This window comes from Trachypithecus francoisi, unplaced genomic scaffold, assembly GCF_009764315.1.
Source record: "Trachypithecus francoisi isolate TF-2019V2 unplaced genomic scaffold, Tfra_2.0 Lachesis_group0, whole genome shotgun sequence".
Taxonomy (NCBI): Eukaryota; Metazoa; Chordata; class Mammalia; order Primates; family Cercopithecidae; genus Trachypithecus; species Trachypithecus francoisi.
In genome coordinates, this window is record NW_022681453.1 from 30,707,255 (window position 1) to 30,727,516 (window position 20,262).

At 40.4% G+C, this 20,262-nt stretch overlaps 1 protein-coding gene across 14 annotated transcripts in view; it reads right to left on the bottom strand.

Annotated features, from left to right (window-relative positions):
- Positions 1-554: 554 nt before the first annotated feature.
- The window catches only part of CADPS (calcium dependent secretion activator), a 487,588-nt gene continuing 467,880 nt past the window's right edge, over positions 555-20,262 (bottom strand). For 13 of the 14 annotated variants that reach the window (XM_033210318.1, XM_033210317.1, XM_033210316.1 and 10 more), the window contains 2 exons: positions 5,286-5,390; positions 555-1,792 (listed from right to left, as the gene is read on the bottom strand). In XM_033210318.1, the coding sequence (XP_033066209.1) occupies positions 1,613-1,792; positions 5,286-5,390 (285 nt within the window). In that variant the 3' untranslated portion in view covers positions 555-1,612. The remainder of the gene's footprint in view (positions 1,793-5,285; positions 5,391-20,262) is intronic. The other variant, XM_033210309.1, reaches the window with a different exon arrangement.

Genomic DNA, 20,262 nt, shown 5'->3' on the forward strand with positions numbered 1-20,262 from the left:
ATCAGACTGGTTTAGTGACAGACGCAAATAAAGCAAACAAGGCTACAAAACATTTAATTTCCTACAAACTTAGGTGATTATATTGCTGACAGGGCCTGAGGAGTGAGTAGAGTACTCCATATCTTAGAGAATCTTGTAAAATGCTTTAACAAATATATAAGAATCATATATAATTGGCACACACTTTGTTTGAATGCAAACACTGCTGTTAAAGTGGTGCTTAAAAACAGTTTGTTGGCCTTCTCTTCGTACAGGAGAAACATTTCTCTCGTTTACACTACTTACTTGCTTAGCAAACCCTTATTTATCCTATAATGCAAGCGTAATCTGTCCAATATGTCCAAATGCCCACGGATTCTGAATTAGTGGAGTCTGAATTAGCGGAATTTTAGGCAGTCTCTCATGGAGAACTACAAGCATTCGAAAACGACCCACTCTAACAGTTTCAAGAACACTCTATGAAAATTACCTCTTCCCTCCCTTTCCTATTTCTTCTTGTTGTGTTTCAGTTCTGGCATTCAAAGAAGACAGAGAAAAACAGACCCAAACGTATATTCTTAGGACATTTGAATATTTATTGAGAAGCCACAGTTTTCCACACTTCCATAACTGTAGGCTTTATATAAGGCAAAAGCAAGATGGATCCACTACTTTACATGGAAAGAAATAGCTCTGCAGCAAACTCCAGGGTTGTGCAGTTACAGATCAAAATGCAATGTACATGACAGATATAAAAAACAGTGTGGAACAAAATAATTTAAATTATGGTTACAATCTACTGAAGGAAATATCCACATCTTATTATAAACACATTTTTAGTCTAGGGTTGTAATTTAAATATTCTTTTTTTTTTTTTTACATACACAGTTGAGACATAAAAGCAAAATAACATTTAAAAGGAGAAAACTTTGACAGAAGACAGTAGTTTTGAACTGTGTGCTTGATGTTAAGTCATGATAGGATTGCCCCCTTGCCATGGCAATTAAGAGAATCAATCCATTGGTATGTAGCCATCCTTTTTTGGCTAATTATTTGAGTAAATGAAAGCATGGGTTAACAAGGACATAAGGGGTTCATTTTTTAGTTTTAAGGGAACAAAAAGAATCAAAAGTTGATTGTTGGAGACTTGCCTTTTGTTTTTCAAAAAATAAAAATAAAAACACAAAGCAGATCTATGTGTTTTAATTAATTTATTTATGTACTGGTTTAATTAACTGGCATCCACATACGTGAAACACAGTGAATGTACTTGGTATACTTGCCCTCACATCCATTTTCCACCAATGCATACACAGTACATGAATGAAGCATCATTGATCTTTGCTGATAACAGGGACGTGCCTAGTGGTAAGACTATGTATTCTTCATGAACAGTATTTAAAGAATGGTGCTCCATATTGCTTGTAAACATATAGACATGGACATCAGGAAATCAGTGGATATGAAGGTCATTTGCTAATCTTGGTACCACATAGCTAAAATGGCAGTTGTATTGATAAACATCTCATGGGCATGGTAGTTGACAGAAAATTCCCTAATGGGTTTAACTAACAGACTAAGGACATGCACTGATTACAAGACTCTGTCCCCGTGGACTCTAGGACCAAACGGTCTAATCGTCTTCTTCGTCTTCCTCATCGCTGTCCTTCATGCTAATCCCCTGCAGTCCCCCACCTTCGCTCACTGATGCTGTGGCTTCCTCCACAGTGAGACGGTTCCGGATTGTTTCATAGGTCTTGCTGTTTAAGGTGGAGTCCAAGACCCCTTGCAATCGGAAATCTCTGTAGGTTTTCTAAGGAGGGAAAAGATACAGTGATGAGAGAGATCTCATCTCCATGATGGGGATGGAGAAGGTAAAAGCAGGTGTGGGTGTGAGAGCACTGACCTTCAGCTAAACATCACACTCTATGCATTGTCAAATAAAAGCCACTGTGCTTAGATTTCACTTGTATTGAAAACTGAGATCCTTTGAATGACAGAAAATGAGAAATAGTGACAGGATAAACTATATTAGATGAGACAAAGCAAAGAACATAAGCTTGTGTTTATTCAGTCCCATAAAGGGAAATGTTCCATAATTGTTTTGGTTCCTTTTGTGGACTGGTTCTTTCTCTTAGGTTAGTGTAATATGATAGACACAGGAAAGGGCTATAACACATAAATAATGGATTGAGCGGTTATGGTATTTTGTGATTTCTGTTGCAGTCTGGTTTTAGTATTTTTGAGTCTTGTAACTGCATGAGCTGTACTGATATCCCTCTGTCTCATTCACAAGACAGACATATGTATGTTGGTATATGAAACCTATCACAGGCAGCAGCAATTATGAGAAAGATGGAGCGCTAATGCCTCATCAATATGTTGCAGGCATGTGACTCATTTCTTATCTCCTTGGGAAAGAACTGTATCTATTCCGTTCACAACTTTATGGTCTCAGGGAAGAAATTTGGCTCTTTTTCAAGAACAATGGCTTGGTATTACCGCATCACACGTTCTTTCTTTGTTCCTTCAGGCGGTTTCTCTCAGATTTCCTTAGGTATCTCAAGGACTGTTTTTCTAGAAATCCTTCAGTGTTAATTGAATATGACCAGAAGCATCTGGCTGTTGTCTACTTCGTAATTTTTTTTTTTTTTAAAGGTCTCTCTCTAACTACAACTCTCCTCATCACACTGCATATCATTTCAGCTACTGATTCTGCTGTTTGTTTCTCCTGTTGATATAGGAAACTTGCTAAAGGGGCAAGACAAGGAATGCTAACATACATCAACACCACTCCCATCATTATTTCTTTTTTCTTTTTCTTTTCTTTTTTTCTTTCTTTCTTTTTTTTTTTGAGATGGAATCTTGCTCTGTAGCCCAGACTGGAGTGCAACGGCACCATTTCGGCTCACTGCAACCTCCGCCTCCTGGGTTCAAACAATTCTCCTGCCTCAGCCTCCTGAGTAGCTGGGATTATAGGCACCCACCACCATGCCCAGCTAATTTTTGTATTTTTAGTAGAGACGGGGTTTCACCATGTTGGCCAGGATGGTCTCGATCTCCTGACCTTATGATCTGCCCACCTCAGCCTCCCAAAGTGCTGGGATTACAGGCGTGAGCCATCGTGCCCGGCCCATTATTTCTATTTTTAGTAGTCCATCTAATGCAGTCATGATAGCAACAATCATAATGTCAATCCCTCTTGAAGGTCACAAGTTGTAATGACTATAGAGTTAATGAGTGAACCCAGTTTGGCTTAGTGAAGTCCAATAACATAAAAGTAATCTGGTTTAGACATTAAATTACAAGATTATCCTCAATCATGCATCAACCTGCAAGGCTTGCTGAGAAGAGGAAGCTAGACAGCTACCTGAACTGTGTTTTCACTTTGATGGGGACCGGTAAGAGACTGAGTAAATGTTAGGCATGGTGTGGACCAGATATCCAGACAATTAACTTAAATTTTTATACTTTTCAATCATTTGTTCTGTTGCCACTTAGAATAACATAATTTTTGCCAGAATATGATGAGGAAAATAAAGGTAAAAGCATTTGAGTATTCTCTCTTTTATTCAGACTCCATAGCAATGTGTATACCAACTAGACTCTCAATGCCTAAGTGCAGAGACCACATCTAGTCATTTTTGAATCCTCCATCTGGTAATATACAAGTAGAGGCTCACCTAATATTTATCCAATGTTTAATGAATAAATAAATACTTGCTGAATAATGAATGAATGGATGAATAAATGAAGTGGCTGTTGATGCAAGAAAGAAAACCAAATATCCTTGGAAATTTGCCCTGGAGGAGGAGGCCTCTGGGTGATATTCTTGGTTTAAAGGTTGTGAATTCTGCTTCATAGCTCCGAGTTGTGGCATTAGTTAAGCTGAACCCACTTTTTGCTAAAGTGAAGGGGTTCCCTTGGCAGTGACATTTCTGTATCCCTTCTCTGTGGTTCATATCACATTTTTTTTTTTTTTTGGCAAAAGGCTAAGATTAAACCTCTCCTCTGACTTATATTTTTCCTTCGTAAAATACTGTTAATTTCCAATACCAATCTGGAAATAGAAATAATAGGAAGATAATTTTTAAGTATTAAAATTATATCTTCTTTTCATGTCTACCCAATAAGGGTCAAACAGAAAAATTTCCCAAAGTGTATTTATGCACAGAAAATGGAATTCAAGTGGTCAGGCGACCACTTGACTATTGAGCTGGTCCTAAGGAACTGAAGTAAAAAAATGTGAAAATGAGGCTGGGTCCATAGTCTGAGTGTATACATTCCTTTTTTAAGAGCTGTAATACACTGCTGTCTATAACTTTTCCTGGGCGGATGCTTTGTGAGATCAAATGCAGATAATAATAATTCTTCTTAATTACACACAACGGAACAGCAATTGGTTGTACGTAAGCTCTGGGATAAAGTGAAATGGTACTCATCCAAAACAGACTAAGAAATGGGGTGGGGGTGGGGTGCCCAGGAGTGGGTGTTGCAGGTACTTTTGGTAAACTGTTAAGAAATAGACATTCAGCTACGTTTATTGTTAAAATATTTTAAAGGACTTTGTGCTTTGAATGAGATTTTTGCATACGAATGTTTTAAAACCCTCTATGGTGAAGCATCAAATGGAAACTGAAATGATCAAAAATGTATTTACCCCCTTCTGTGATCTTATTATTTCATGTAAACCACAGAGATTTCACACTGAAATAATTATCATTAGTCCAAGGCGCACACACAAGAACAAGGGAAAAAGCTACTTTCAGGGTATGTTATCTCACCTTTGCGATCCTTTACATTTGATTGTATACACACATTGTAAGAGGAACTACTTCAATTAACTATGAGAACAATATTGATTTGCATTCTGATAATGATCACAGGACATATTTAGAAATAGCTGGGGGTAAATATTTCTATTAAATTAATAGTGGCAAAATTTTATTTAATTAAACTATAAATGAAATTGGTAATGGATGTGATTAACATAATGGCACCAAAAGCCAGTTTTTGAAAGTCTAATGCAAAGACACGATGGCCTCTGCAGTATTTTTGCATGGCAAAAACAAAGTATTTTTCCTCTCTGGAAAATGATATCAAATTCATTTGTATTAAATTTCCCTCTGCTGTCTGAGTAACACGTTTATCATGCTTCACAAAACGATTGCATAGGTTTTTCTTGTATGAGATACTATTTTATACGTAAACTAATATTCTTTGTGTTAAGCAAGCTCTGCAGCTTGCCAATGAAATGTATTTCAGTAAGCTATTTGCAAAGAAGAATAATTATTTTTTTCTTTTACCTTTACCATCCTAATTAGTGTTTTCAACTGATAAATGTGAAGCTGTAAGTCCATCCGGTCCGTCAACCAGGTGCAGATCACGTTCATGGAGCTGTTGTACCATTGCTGAAAAAAGAGACAAAAGTTCTCCAGCCAACACATCATGGAGCATTTATAGGGCAGAGAGAGACAGCAGGCAATGTCTGAGTACCCCACTCTGTTCCAGGAGGAAACAAAATGGTTAAAGAGAATTTGAGAGCATAGAGATTAATGAACGTTAGTTTATACAAAATTACAAGGTACTGGATACTGGGCCAATCTAAGAGAGACCAGTTTGGACTCTGAATCTAATTGAACTCTTCCACGATAGACATTTCCTATGTTTCAATTCATAAAGACCATCTTTCACTCTTCTGAGTCTCTTTTTTTAATTGGTCAGTTTTACACCATTTAGATTCATGACACTAATTATTTCCTAATGTGACTGTCCTTGGTGCCAGAGAGATGAGGCTTCTCCACTGGATTAATTGATGTTCCTTGCCACTTACCATTTGAAAATTCCGCATCCTGTCTGCTAAGTACAATACTGGAAATTGGGCTGACAGCCTTAGGAATTTAGGGGCGAGTTTATCTTCATTTACCTGACTGAAGAGTGCTGATAAAGACAATGAATGAAGATTTCTCTTTAAGGGCCAAACTGTACTCTGGGCAGCTTATGTGCCCTTACATTGGCTGTGCAATCTGTTTTAATCTTAACACCAAAAAATTATGGAAGATGAGAGAAAAAAAAAACATCTACAAATGAGCTCATTTCAAGCTGTTGAAATCATACTTCCCCTTAAGGGGGTTAAATTTTGCTTCTTGTCTGTGAAAAATGCTTGAAGCTGTGTCACTTTAGACTGCCACCCCTGTGGTGCAGGAAGTCTCTGGTGCAGTATAATTTTGCAGTACTGCTCATATATTCATAAATCTCACTCGGAGACATATGAACAGTGTTATGAAGTGTCAGTATGAAAAAAAATCTAATCTTTTAAACTTCACCAGGTTTCATTACGCTCTGCCGCTTATACCAAACAATTTACAAATAAAATGAAAAGGTGTAGATGGACCTATATATTTATTTATAGGGGATCTATATGAACTGTGCACAGAAAAGATGCAAAAAAGAAAGACTGGTTAGAGAATTGAGATGATGCATACTCTCATGCTAACCAATACACGCACATGCACGCGCGCGCACACACACACATCGCACACCAGTGGGGATTCGAAAAGCATAAATAAAAACATGTTTCTGATGGTAACTCCACCCTTTCTCACCTAAAGATCATCCAAAATCAGTTTATGCCTAACACTCACAGTTTTTCCGAAGCCTTGTTTCTGACTTAATTTCTTTTAAAAAAAAATTAATTTAGGTTTTTACTTGCAAGGTAGAACTGCCAAGTTTCACCTTGCAAGAAATGACACAGTCTCAGCCATGGTGTACAGAAGCCCTCTTTGCAATCTTTCATTTCTAGGCTCCTTCCTCATCAGAGCCAATTGTGGCTCTCCTTGGAGCCCAGCCGCAACAGAGACCACACTACCCCAATCGAGGCAGCACTGCAGCCTCACAGCCAACTTCTGCTCTTTTAAAGATCATGGAGGCGAAACTGTCAGTTTTAGGAACCTTCTGTCCCTCCCAGGGAGCAGGAGGGGTAGGAAGTACTTTTTTTTTTTTTTTTTTTGATTTGCAGTTCACTCCATGGAGGCAGGGTATTTGCTAGGGTCAAGCTGCTTCAGGCATGGACAGGTTTTCCCCTCTAGGGGTGAGAACATTTTACTGAAAAAAATTTTTTGGTAGTGGTTGTTGGGGGGTGTTTTTGGCACCTCCTGCCTTGGGATTCTGGAGCTTTTGCTGTTACTGCATCTGGGTTTGTTACGAGGGGGCCCAGGGACAGGGTGATCACTGGGTCACTGGTATTCCTGCAGCCCTACCTTACTCCTGGCACCTGGGGGGCTCTCTTGTGCTAACCCAAGGCCTCAAATTCCACATTTACTAGCTGTAGCTAACATGTAATCTGGGGGGCTCAAAAGATCTATTTTGAGAACTATGATCAACCTCCCCTTACCCCCAGCCTCCTGGGATTGGAAGATGACCTTCAAGCAATCCTGGCAACCTCCTGGCCAAACCTACAATTCCAGGGCCTCATGATGGGTACATCTCAGGGACACAAAAGAGGAGTGTGGCACTCTGGCTTCTAGGCAGAGGTGGCATTTTGCTTTGGCTGTGACAACAGGCAAACCGGCGCTGGCTTATATCACTGCCAGCAAGCCTTGTGCAACATGCCTTTTTCTCTTTGCTGAGAGACGTGCCACCTTTCAGGAAAAAATAAAATAAAATAAAATAACACAACCCCCTGCCGCCCCTCCATTTTATGTAAGCAGTTCCCACTCTTGTAAATGGCTCCTGGATAGTAAAAAATAAAAATAAAAATAAAAAGGTAGGAGACTATCAACAATCTTGCTCGGCTGCCGAAAGGGTAGAGAGGTAGAAATTGCATACAGCAATGGATCAGTGCATCACACACAGCCTCCCACCCCAGGAGAACAAGAAAGCCCTGGAACATCCATGCTTTCCTTCCTGGATCTCACATCTAGCAAAAGAAGTGTAAAAAATGTATGATGCCCCATTGGCTACACATTTAAAGAGGCAAAAGGGAGTAAGTCACTCCTTTCCAAACCTTATGCTCAGGAGATGAAATTGGAGGCACTTTTGGATGCAGCACAGTGCTAACTTGGTTTTCCAGAAAGGCGCTTCAAGGCATTTGGATGTCGGAAAAAGCAGGAGGCACTGCCTTCTAGAACTTTAAAATGTTAGAGGTACAGGGGATCTTCCACATTGTCTGTTGTAGAGGAGGAAACAAAGGCCCAGAGAGGTGAAGTGACTTGCCCAATGCCACACAGTGAGTGTCTCCAGAAGCAGCAGCTCTCCAGGATAGCCACTGCATTGAAAGAGCGGACTGTCTTCCATTCCTCCTCCGTAAGGGATGGAGTAGTGTGTTTGCTGGTCATGACAGCCGATCTTGCACATCTCTTCCCAACTTCGCATTTAGGGATATCACATTGATAGCTAGAAATAGGCCTTCGTGGGGATTTTATCATCATGGGAATTGGCAAATGCCACCAACCAGGGCTTTTTCCCTCCCAGAAAGCCAGTCATTAAACATTTATCAGCACAATCTTTGGTGTCTGGGTTGTTCTGCTCTTCCTCACGGGACTTACAGTGCTTATTAATTGGATTTGCTTTATTTGAGATGGATGGGAATGCAGCAATTTGTTATGATTCTTCAAAAGAGGCAATTAAGAAAATTGTAAGTCCTCCCCATTTTGTTTAGTCCTTGGTTCAGATATGCCTTTTCCAGAGCTACCCTAACACCTGGGCACTAACTTTTCAGTAAAATGTACTCTAAGTCTGTAGAGATAAGAATTGTGGGCTGACGACATGTACTAAGTATTTAAGTATAATTTCTACTCCTTTACTGCCTTCCCTTAATTCAAGTATATTAATTTGAAACTTGCTAAATAAAACTACTTTAATCCTAAAAAACAGCACTAAAGAAATAAAGCCTCCAACAGCCTGGGCTCCTTTAAAATATGCCCTCTGGGGAAAATTCTGTGAAGGTTTTGAACTTGTCACCCAAAACTTATGCCCATCATAGACAACAGGGCCCTTGGAAAGGTGGGAACTTCTTCAATAGCTGAACTGGATCTGAAGGCTCTATTTAAAAGAAGCTGGAAGGCTGATCTAAAAATTTCCCACTTAATTCTTCTTTCTTTCTACAGTGTAGAGGTTAAGAGCACAGGCCCTAACATCCACCTGGGTTTGTGATCTTGGGCAAGTTACTTACATTCTCAGAGACTCAGTTTCCTGATGAAAATGGGGACTAACTAGCCTTTTATAGGCTTTTTCTGATGGGTAAATGAAATCACGCTCACAAAGCACTCACAACAGCATTTGGCACATAAGGCCTCAATAAATGTTAGCTACCACCACTTCCACCACTGCAATCAACATCATCATCATTATCGTCATCATCATCATCATCATCGTCGTCGACTTTCTTCTCTTTTTTCTCTCCCTCTCTCAACCTAAAAGATCCCCCAAAACAAGGGGGAAAGCGGAACACGTTACCAGGGAAAGTCATGTGGTGGTGAAGAAAATTATTCCCACTGGAATATTTCTGGAATTGTGTGCATGCCTTATAGGACACACAAGTAGCTCCTTAACCATGCAATTGTGTTGTAAAGTTGTTTTCTGGTAGATCATAACCCAAACTTTGGGTTCATAAAGCACATTTTAAACTATATTGACCTAGATGTAAGTCTTGAATTAAAAATATTCAGACACAGAATGAGTGATTTCTCAAACCCTGTAGGGTGAGTTACAGCTTCAGCCTACATTGGCTACTTATTAGCTGGGTAACCTCAAGGAAATTACTTAATTTTCTGACCCTCAGTCTCCTCTGGGAGTTAATACCAGTACTCTCTTCATGGGATTACTGCGAGCATTAAAAGAAATCATTTATGTGGAGTGCCTAGCAGAGTGAGTGTCACATAGTAAGGACTCAATAAAATTTACCCAGTTTGTTATTCCTCTCAGAAACATCATGGACATACTTTCTTTTTGTTTGTTTTTCTTTTTTTGAGACAGAGTCTCACTCTGTGTTCAGGCTGGAGAGCAGTGGCATGATCTTGGCTCACTGCAACCTCCATCTCCCAGGTTCAAGTGATTCTCCTGCCTCAGCCTCCTGAGTAGCTGGGACTACAGGCACAAGCCACCATGTCCAGCTAAGTTTTTATATTTTCAGTAGAGATGGGGTTTTGCCACATTCACCAGGCTGCTCTCGAACCCCTGACCTCAGGTGATCTGCCCATCTTGGCCTCCCAAAGTGCTGGAATTACAAGTGTGAGCCACTGCACCCGGCCCATGGAAATACTTTTTTTTTTTTGAGATAGAGTCTTGCTCAGTTGCCTAGGCTGGAGTGCAGTGGCGGGATCTTGGCTCACTGCAAGCTCCGCCTCCTGGGTTCCCGCCATTCTCCTGCCTCAGCCTCCTTAGTAGCTGCGACTATAGGCACCCACCACCATGCCCAGCTAATTTTTTTGTTTTGTATTTTTAGTAGAGATGGGGTTTCATCATGTTAGCCAGGATGGTCTCGATCTCCTGACCTCATGATTCACCCAACTCGGCCTCCCAAAGTGCTGGGATTGCAGGCATAAGCCACTGCGCCCAGCTGGACATATTTTCAATATGTGACAGAAAGACATTTTTTTTGATCCTCCCTTTCTAGTAGAAGCGTAGATCATTAATATGCAGATACACTTGGGTCACCCATTCTGCCCTGCAAACATACTGACTTCATGTAGAGAAATCCTTAAACATAAAATGTTTCTTCTTTAACATTCGGGTTCACTAAGGCCAGGATTAGGGTGAGGGAGCAGGGCAGGGTTGTACAAGCGCAGGATCAGATCCTGTCTTTAATTACAATTTTGATATTTCAGTCATCATGGACTTTTTGCACTAATTTTGATTTTATAAAAATGTTGTATTAAAATGTTATTTATCTTTATTACTACTTTTTTTTTTGGTTCTCCCTTAAATTTTGTGATCGAAAAGTTGCTCATTTACCTCTTCTTAGCCCTGTTCTTGGGTTCACTGTTCCTCTGGAAACTTTACCCCCTGGAAGGGATGTGGGCTTGAGAGACAAGATGAGTAATTAACACCTTATTGGACATTATAGGATTCACAGAAAATGGGCTTTCATTTAGCTCTGGATAATATCTAATCAACTATATAGAGTGTTGCCACAATGATTGCCACTGCAGTTACGTCTTCTGTCATGATAGCCACCCTCATTTACATGAGTCTTAATTCCTGACCCCCAACATCTTGATGTTAATTTGATATCCTAAAAAGACATTACTGTTAATGGTACATTTGTTTTCAGAGCAAGCCACATATCACAGATGAGTGGCAGTGGAAACAAGGAGTAGTGGCTGCGAGGAGATGGAACCACTGACTGTATTTTCATACTCACTTGTCACAAGGGTAATTTATCCCTTTAACTTACACAAACCCCTGTCAGACCAGACCATTCCATAGGACTTTAGAGTCTACTGTTTTCAGCAAAGTACTATTTTGTAAGAATTCCTAATACACACCCACATGCACTCACGTGCATGTACAATTCATAAAAATAGTTGCCTATTCATTGAACATAGAGTTCTTATAATGTTCAGGCACTGCACAAAATATACTACAAGCATTATATAGTTCAATCATTGAATTGAACTCAAGATGTTGACACTATTAACAGCCTCGCTTTGCAGATGAGAGAAAAGGGCATAGATAGGTTACATAAGCAGCCTATGGTCACATAACTAGTAAGTGGTGAGACAAGTTTCAAGTTCGTTATTTACCACTAAATCTGCATAAGTTGTTTGCATTCAACTTGGTACTTTATAGAAGTAATGGATTGGTTACACAGAAACAGCTCTAGTCCTAGGTGTCCCTAGAGCAAATTCATCCAGCTCTGAAGTTCTCAGAGAAGTGTGTGGGTAGGACAATGCTATTGAAACTATTTCTCTCAGAGCCTGAGCTTGGCATGGTGTTGAAAAGATTCTACATTTTATGAGCATAGGAAGTTGCTAAGCAGAGTGTGGGGACGCAGGGGCATCCCCATGGAAAACCACTTAACAGTCTTAAGAATTGATGGATGAGAGACAATCATTACTGACTCTTAAGGGAAATGATTAGAAAAAGTTGAATGAGGCCGAAGGCTACTATTTCTTAACTAACATTAACACAATTTTTCTTCTCCCCTATCATTCTACCTCATCTTCTTATTTTATTTTAGGTTGGTAACTCATCAATTGCTAGTGGGAGAAACTAGAAAAGTTGCCTTCATCACAATGATTGAATATTCCTAACAGTTTCAGAGATAGAAAAACTATAACATTGATCAAAATTTCTGAAAAATTACATATCATAGGCTTTAAAATTTTTAGTGAATAAGGGGAGCAAAATGGTAGAGCCTTTTCAGGTCAAGGGAAAAAATTGTCTCATGTGAAATTAAAGATGTCATCAGGAAGTACTAGAAGAGAAGAGTTTTAGGCAAAGTCACAAATCCAGTGAAAATAGTCTAATCCAAACTCAGTTCTTCCTGTGTTGCTTTTTTCTTCACAGGAAAATTTTATTGAAGTATAAAACACATACATACTGTAGTAAATCACTTTTAGCAACACACACACACATACATATACACACACACATACTCCCAACAAGGTATGTTGCCCCATGCCTGTAACTGAGGGAAATATTTAGCCCAATATCATAAAAATGAGCTCTTTAAAAAATAATAGTGTTTGGCCTAAGAACAAATAATCATACCATGCAGAAATGGTATGGTTCACACCTTCACACACCTTCTTTGATTGAAAACTTGTGACTCAGTCCAATATATCTCCATCCTGAGTGATAGTTGAAATTCACTAGGAACTGAGTTCTCTTGTTAGTTCATTTCTAAACATGTATTTCCTTTGAAAGTGGCATGTTCAAGCCATCTACATTAGGAAAGCAAAGCATTAAATGCCTGGGCAGTTCATGTCTAAATATTAAACAGTGCTGTAGCTGAATCTTTACCATCATCCATAGTTTCATTTCACAGATGAGGAAACCGAGACCCAGAAGTAAAGTGGTCTAGCAGCTAGCAAGAGATAGAGCATCAACTTAAAATTCTGAAAGGCAGTACAACCTGTGGCTAAGAAAATGCACTTGACTCAGACCACTTGTGTTTGGATCCTGACAAATTCCTAACACCACTGTGCTTCAGTTTTCTCATCTGGTAAGTGGAGATAATAATAAAACTTACTTAGGATTAAATGAGTTATTTAGGTGCTGAGTGCTTATAACAGTGCCAGGCACATACTGAGTATTGGGTATTATTATCTGAGCCATGCTGTCCCACCCCACTTCCCAAATAAGAAATCACATCTCCTTAAGTGTGAGCTACTCAGGGTTGTACAAAATTTTCTGAGCAGCAGGCCAAACACAGTGGCTCATGCCTGTAATCCCAGCACTTTAAGAGGCTAAAAAGGGAGGATCACCTGAGGCCAGGAGTTTGAGACCAGACTGAGCAACACAGTGAGACACCGTCTCTACAAAAAATTAAAAACTAGCCAAGTATGGTGGTGTGTGCCTGTAGTCCTAGCTACTCAGGAGGCTGAGGTGGGAGGATTGCTTGAGCCCAGGGGTTTGGGGTTCCAGTGCTATGATTGTGCCACTGTACTCCAGCCTGGGGAAAAGAGCAAAGCCCTGTCTCTGAAAAAACAAACAAACAAACAAACAAAGAAACCCCACCTTTTTGAGCAGCTTCTGTTTTTCTAAAAATGCCTGAACAAGCAGGTAATTTGGTAACTGTTTGGTAACCAACCGGTGTTTTTGAACTGAATGCTGGAAGATTTTTATATTTTCTCTGGAAAGTTTCCTTTCTCTAACCCAACACAGGCACACCTCAGAGAGACTGGCACAGCATCTTGCCTAGAGGGGCTAATGAAATAACATTTTGTTTGTTGGCAAGGAGTCAAAAAGGAAGACAATACTTTGACCATGCCCATGTGACTCAGTTCTTCATTTTGTTTTTGGTGACAAAGTGAACTATTATTTGTTAAGGGAAAAAACCCCTACAACCTATTTCAATTGCTATATTGAAATACTGTAATGAAATATTTTATGTTTGAAGCTTTCAATGCGTATTTCTTCCTTACAATTTGGGCAATTTAAGAACATGTGAAAAGCATCATTCAGGGTTTCTTTACACTTCCACCAAAGTCCCTGTAGCTTCGTTAGCCTAAGCCAAAATTCCACAGCCCCCTGGGTCTCTCAGGTCTAATGATCACCAGGGATCTGGTTGTATTTGGTGTTCTAATCAAAGATTCACAGAGGGTCTGACAAAGAAACCCTGGCACGTTCAAGCCATCTATGCCAAGTGGGCAAAGCACTAAAGGACGGCAAGCAGTTCATAGCAAGTTTCCAGATTTGTCAAAGCTCCCCAAGGGCTGAAGAAATACTTTCTAAAAGGGCATATCATCCAAATGCGTTCAAAAACCAGTATGCCGTTGAAAGATACAATCTTCTGCCTTACTTGAATGTTGCTGTAATTCAGGATTTCATCCTTCAAAACAACTGCTCTTAGAAATGGGTATTTCCCAGTCACAGCTTCAGGACGCGCAGCTAACAGCACAAAGCTATAATCAGACACCAAAGCTATAATCAGACACCGAAACTCTAAACAGACACCAAAATCAGAGGGTACAGATAATCAGAATGACCTTCTCAGCTGCCCTAAGTGTCATTTTTAGTTGAGGGTAGGATTTTTTTTTTTTTTACATACGTAATTCTTTGGATACTTAAAAACCCATGCCACTGAAGTCTTTACAAAGCTATCAGTGCTGTGGCTCTTCAGGATGGCCAGGTCCTAAAGTTTGGATGGAAGCTCCCTGAGGACTCACTGATGGAGGAGCCTGAGACAACATGCCACAACCACAGTTTCAGATACTATGGCTTTCCATAACCTGCTGCTGAGAGAATTCAGCTCCTCCTTTGCCTTTAGTCTTTTCTCATTAGGAAGAGATAATGCAAAAGACATAATAATTTAAAAGATATATTTAAATTGTTACTGCTTAAAATATTTGCTGCTTCTGTAGGAAGGTATAAGGGATTTAGCATTTGGGATCATTATTTTAACCTCCCTAGGAAGGTCCTAAGTACCTTGATTTTTTATTAAGATAAGCAGTTATCTATTCATGACCAAATTTCAACTCTGTAAAATGTGTAATAAGTAATTCTTTAGCATCATAATTTCAAACGAATGATTAAAGGGATGAGTCCACATGTGGACTCCTGACTTAATGTATTTCAGCCTTCTAACCCAAGTCAGTCCTGTTGCATGGGGGAAATTTCAAGGGGGAGGTAAGAGTCCAGAAAGATCCTTTCTAAAAGCAAATCAAGCAGGGGAGTTTAATCCAAAGCTTAGCTAGGGGTCTCTCTCTGGAAGACACATCTTGTAGGAAATTTTTAGCTAGCCAAAGCCAGAATACAAATAAGTATGTTGCTTCTGCATCAGATTGTCTAAAACCCAACAAGTCACAAAATTCCCCTTTATCCTACCCAATCCCACTTTTCAATATGGCAGGTGGTCATCAGTGAGGAGGTGTGATGGTCTCAGAAAGGCTATCTTTCCTAATAATCATAAGATATTGCTGGAAATGGTGTACCACCTTCAAATGAGAAAACTAAGCCAAAGTTCAACTCACTGATACCGACTTAAAGACACAAAGGCATAAGATGGGAAAGCAGAGGCACTGATGTGAATTTTCAATTAGGAATACTGCCTCCAACCCAAAAGCAAATACCACTCTTCCAGTTCCCACAACCTGAGTAAGTACCTTTATTCTTACTCAAAAGTGGAACTTTTGAGTATAGATGCAAAAACATTGAAAGTAGGATCTAGAAGAGATATTCCCGCATTCATGTTCATAGCAGCTTTACTCACAATAGCCTGAAGGTAGAAGCAACCCAGGTGTCCATCAGAGGATGAGCGGGTAATCAAAATGTGGTATATGCATACAATGAAATATTACTCCGCCTTAAAAAGGAAGGAAATCCTGTTACATGCTACGATATAGATAACCCTTGAAGACATTATGCTAAATGAAATAAGCCAGTCACGAAAGATAAAAACTATAGGATTCCACTTATATGAGATATCTAGAACAGTCAAGTTCATGGAAACAGAAAGTAGAACAGTGTTGCCAGGGGCTAAGGCGAGGGGGAAATGGGAGTTGTTTAATGGGTAGAGAGTTTCAGTTTTGCAAGATGAAACAACGTCTACAGATCGGTTGCGCAACACTGTGAATCTATATAATATTATTGAACTGTACACTTAGAGATGATTAAGACAGTATATTTTTTGTTACGTGCTTTTATGACAATTAAAAGAAAGATGGTAAATAAAAATCACTTCCCATACTTAAAATGAAACTTTGCCTAAGAAAGAACAGATATGTAGCAATGTATATAGTCTCATCTGGCACACTCAACTATACTTTAAAAAAGCAAACAAAAAAATGTCTTTGTAAGATGAGTTTGGTCATTTCATTTAATCCCAGGACTGAGGCAATTTCTCAAACTCTCAAGGCTCCACAGAATTTTGAGATTATGAAGAACAAAGAACAAATCTGGTAGCATTTGCTCAGTCATTTATTTGGTTTATTTAAAACATGCCACAGGGCCAACATTTCTAAATCTGTGAAATAGAATTAAATGAAGCCCGGAGATGAGAACTGAGAATCCTCATAGAGGATTGGGTCCAAACAACAAGAAAAGGATGCATTTTTTTACACTGTGTGCCACGTCACCTCATATGTTTTCATAGAGACTCCCCTGTCCCTTATCGACCAGCCCCCGCTCCAATTTTTCAAGCACAGATCTACTCAAGCAATACTCAGCCCTGAGACCCCAGTTGCCCAAAAGGGCAACAGCTATCCATCCAGAATCACTCCCACCACAACAGACTTATTAAGGTTTGGAATGTGTGTTCAGGAAACCCTTATTTTAGGAAACAATTAAGTAGAATTAGGCTAATAATGCAAGGCAGGCAAAGCTTTTGCCCTTTGCTGAAAAATAACTCCTACGTGGAACAGTTATACTAATAAAAATCATGTATTTCTTAAATGCCTCAAAATGATCTTTGCACCAAGCTCAGCAATTAACACTGTCCCACTGAGGAACATTTATTCCCCAGGCTTGGGAGGATTAATCTCCCTGTTCGCCCAACCAATGTCTTCTGTTGGTGAAAATACAGTGTGAGGCTTCGGGGTCTGGGAATAGAAATTTCTGCAAGCGGGAATTTTGCAGGAGGCTTAATTCCCTTCTCATCTCAGAGGGTAGCAAGGTGGGAAGGAAGGGCTGGGAGCCCCCCACTAGGCCCAAATAGAGGCCACACCAAAACTCTTCTCGGGCCTACCTGTTCTTGACCTCCAGGGAGGATGGGAAGGCCTTTCTTCAAGTGGTCTGGGCCTTGTCTACTGGGAGATTGTTCCCAACCCCACCATACCCACTCTCCTCTCAAAGTAGCCATTCATGGGCCTTCCTCTGGGCCAGAAGCAATAGATATCCCAGCTCCAAGTCTGGGCAGGAAGTGACCGCTGGGCAAAAGCGGGACACAGACCCTCCCGTCTGATGCTTTGTCTCCTTGACAACACCCCAGCTGGTGGCCTGAGGCACAGGCTTAATTTCTTTTCTTTCTCTGCCCACCCTCCCCGCCCCATACTTCTTTCCCTCTTTCTCTACACGCAAACATACGACATCCAACATAAAGTTGCCGAAATAGCAATCTTGTCTCTGAATATATAAATTGCAAAAATTGATATGAATAAATCTGCAAGTAGCACACTGATTGTGGCACATTTTATCAAAAAACGGCGCTCGGTTGCTCGGTGGCTGGGGAGGGGGGTGGTGTCATTACACATACAGAAAAACATCTGCAAACTCCCAGTTTCTTTACTTAGAACTGAATGGAGGCATGACCTCCTGTTCCTTGCCATGAACCCTGAGTTCACACTCATATTTTACATGTTACAGGAAGCCACAGCTCACCCCAGGGGTGCTGCAAACAGACACGCAGAAGCCAGATGTAGCCCCCCCACTCCTTAATGCACCTGAAGAAGCCGGCAACTCGACATTCAAAAGCTGACATGCTCGTAGCTTAAGGTCACTTCAGATTTTGTAAAGAGGAGGACAAAACCAGGAATGCTTCTAGGGCTGGGCTGTCAGCGGGGAGGCAGAGGGATTACAAGAAACCTGTGACTCTGCCTCTTTCTGCCTTTGCTGGTAGTTTTTTTGTGTGTGAACAAGTGCCATACAACAGATTGAGCCTCGTATAAAGGCCTGAGACTGTGCAAGGGTTCCCCGCTGGGCCTCAGCTGTGCTTGCAATTAGCAATAGGCACGGAGTGATTATTGTTGGGGTAGCGGATGGCAATGCGAAGTGACAAGTTTTATGGGGGAAGTTGGGAGTGGGGATGCTCTGCAAGTTTCTCTTTCTTTCTTTTTTCTTTCCTTTTTTCTTGTTCTGCAAAATACCTTTCCTTGGGAGGTTGCAACCTCCTGTTTCAGTGAAAGCTATTTTTCTTTTTCCCTCGTCATTCAAAAGATTCTTAACAAAATTGTTGAAAGAATATTTTTCTCAGTGCTTCAGAATGCAGGTTTTCTAGGTCAGAGCTTCCTTGCTGCCCTATTTAATGTCAGAAATACCCATTTGCCTCAAATTAGCAGAGAGCTTGGAGTTGAGGGCAGGAGATTAAGCATACAAAATTACTCAGCAGGTGACGGTGGGGTGGATTTGGGGGTTGAGAAGTCTTTAAAACTGACTACAAGACATTATATACTTCTGACAAAAGAACATAGTAATCCTACCTGCTTGCTTTAACCACTGTTGTTTGCCTATTATTATGTGCTTTAATGCTCATGAGAGCAAAACTATTGCTGATACTACTCAATTACCATAGTAACTCACACCAGTGACCTCTTATCACAGGGCTTCCAGCCCAGCTGAACCAATCCAGAGAGTTTGTGTCTTTTTATTTATTTAAACGGTGACATATACTTGGACTGGAAAGCTCCAAATAGAGTCGACTCCTTTCTTTGTCTAGGATAAGAACTTGTTTTGAAATTTTGAGTAAGGGCCTTTCACCTTTTGAATCTGAGGTGGTTCTGAAGTTTATGGATTTGAGGCTGTGGAACGTCTTCAAAAACATGAAGACACCGAACAATGCCCAATAAAAAGAAAAGAATGTGTGTGCATCAGAGACCAGCAGCCTCCCAGCCGCAGGAAAAGTCATGTTTCCCACCCAGATCTCCAGCTATGGTCTCTCAAAGTTTGGTAGGAGGAAAACTGGAGGTTCTTCCTGGGTGACCATTGCTATTTATATCATACCAGTGGGCTAAACACAGACAGGACAAAATGACTATTCAGAGGGATTTAACGCTAAGTTTTAAAAAGGAATTAAAAGTGACTAGTATACATTTTTCTTTTTTTTTTTTGAGTCAGGGTCTTACTCTGTCATCACCCAGGCTGCTGTTACCCAGGCTGGAGTAGAGTGGCACGATCACAGCTCACTGCAGCCTCAACCTCCCTGGGCTCAGGTGATCCTCCCACCTCAGCCTCCCAAGCAGCTGGGACCACAGGCGTGCACCACCATGCCCAGCTAAACATACATTTTTCTAGCTTCGAATTTTTCACCGGCCTGTGAATGCATGTGTGAATACATGTGTGCATACTGTATGCTGTAGTCTGTCTGAACACTATTGGTGATTCTGATTTGTCGTGCCACATTAGCGTATTAAACGCTCTGAGAAGTCCTGTAGTAGAGAAGTCCACTTAACTTTGTGTTTTTCCAAATGTATTTAACAAAATGACTATTTTTCTTTTATTCTTTTTTTTTTTTTTTGAGACTGTTCTGCTCTGATGCCCAGGCTGGAGGGCAGTGGTGCGATCTCGGCTCACTGCAACCTCCGCCTCCCAGGTTCAAGCGATTCTCATGCTTCAGCCTCCTGAGTTGCTGGGATTACAGGTGTGTGCTACCCCACCTGGCTAATTTTTGTTATTTTTAGTAGAGATGGGGTTTCACTATGTTGGCCAGGCTGAACTCCTGGCCTCAAGTGATTCACCTGCCTTGGTCTCCCAAAGTATTGGGATTACAGGCATGAGCCACTGCACCTGGCCAGAACAGAAGAACTATTCTTCATGGGCCACCCATTAAATTCTCTCAGGATGTTTATGTCTCATTGAATTTGATTTGGAAAAAAGTTCTATAGTGACATTAATAATATTGCAATGACTCACACCTGTGATCCCAGCACTTTGGGAGACTGAGGCAGGAGGTTCACTATAGGTCAG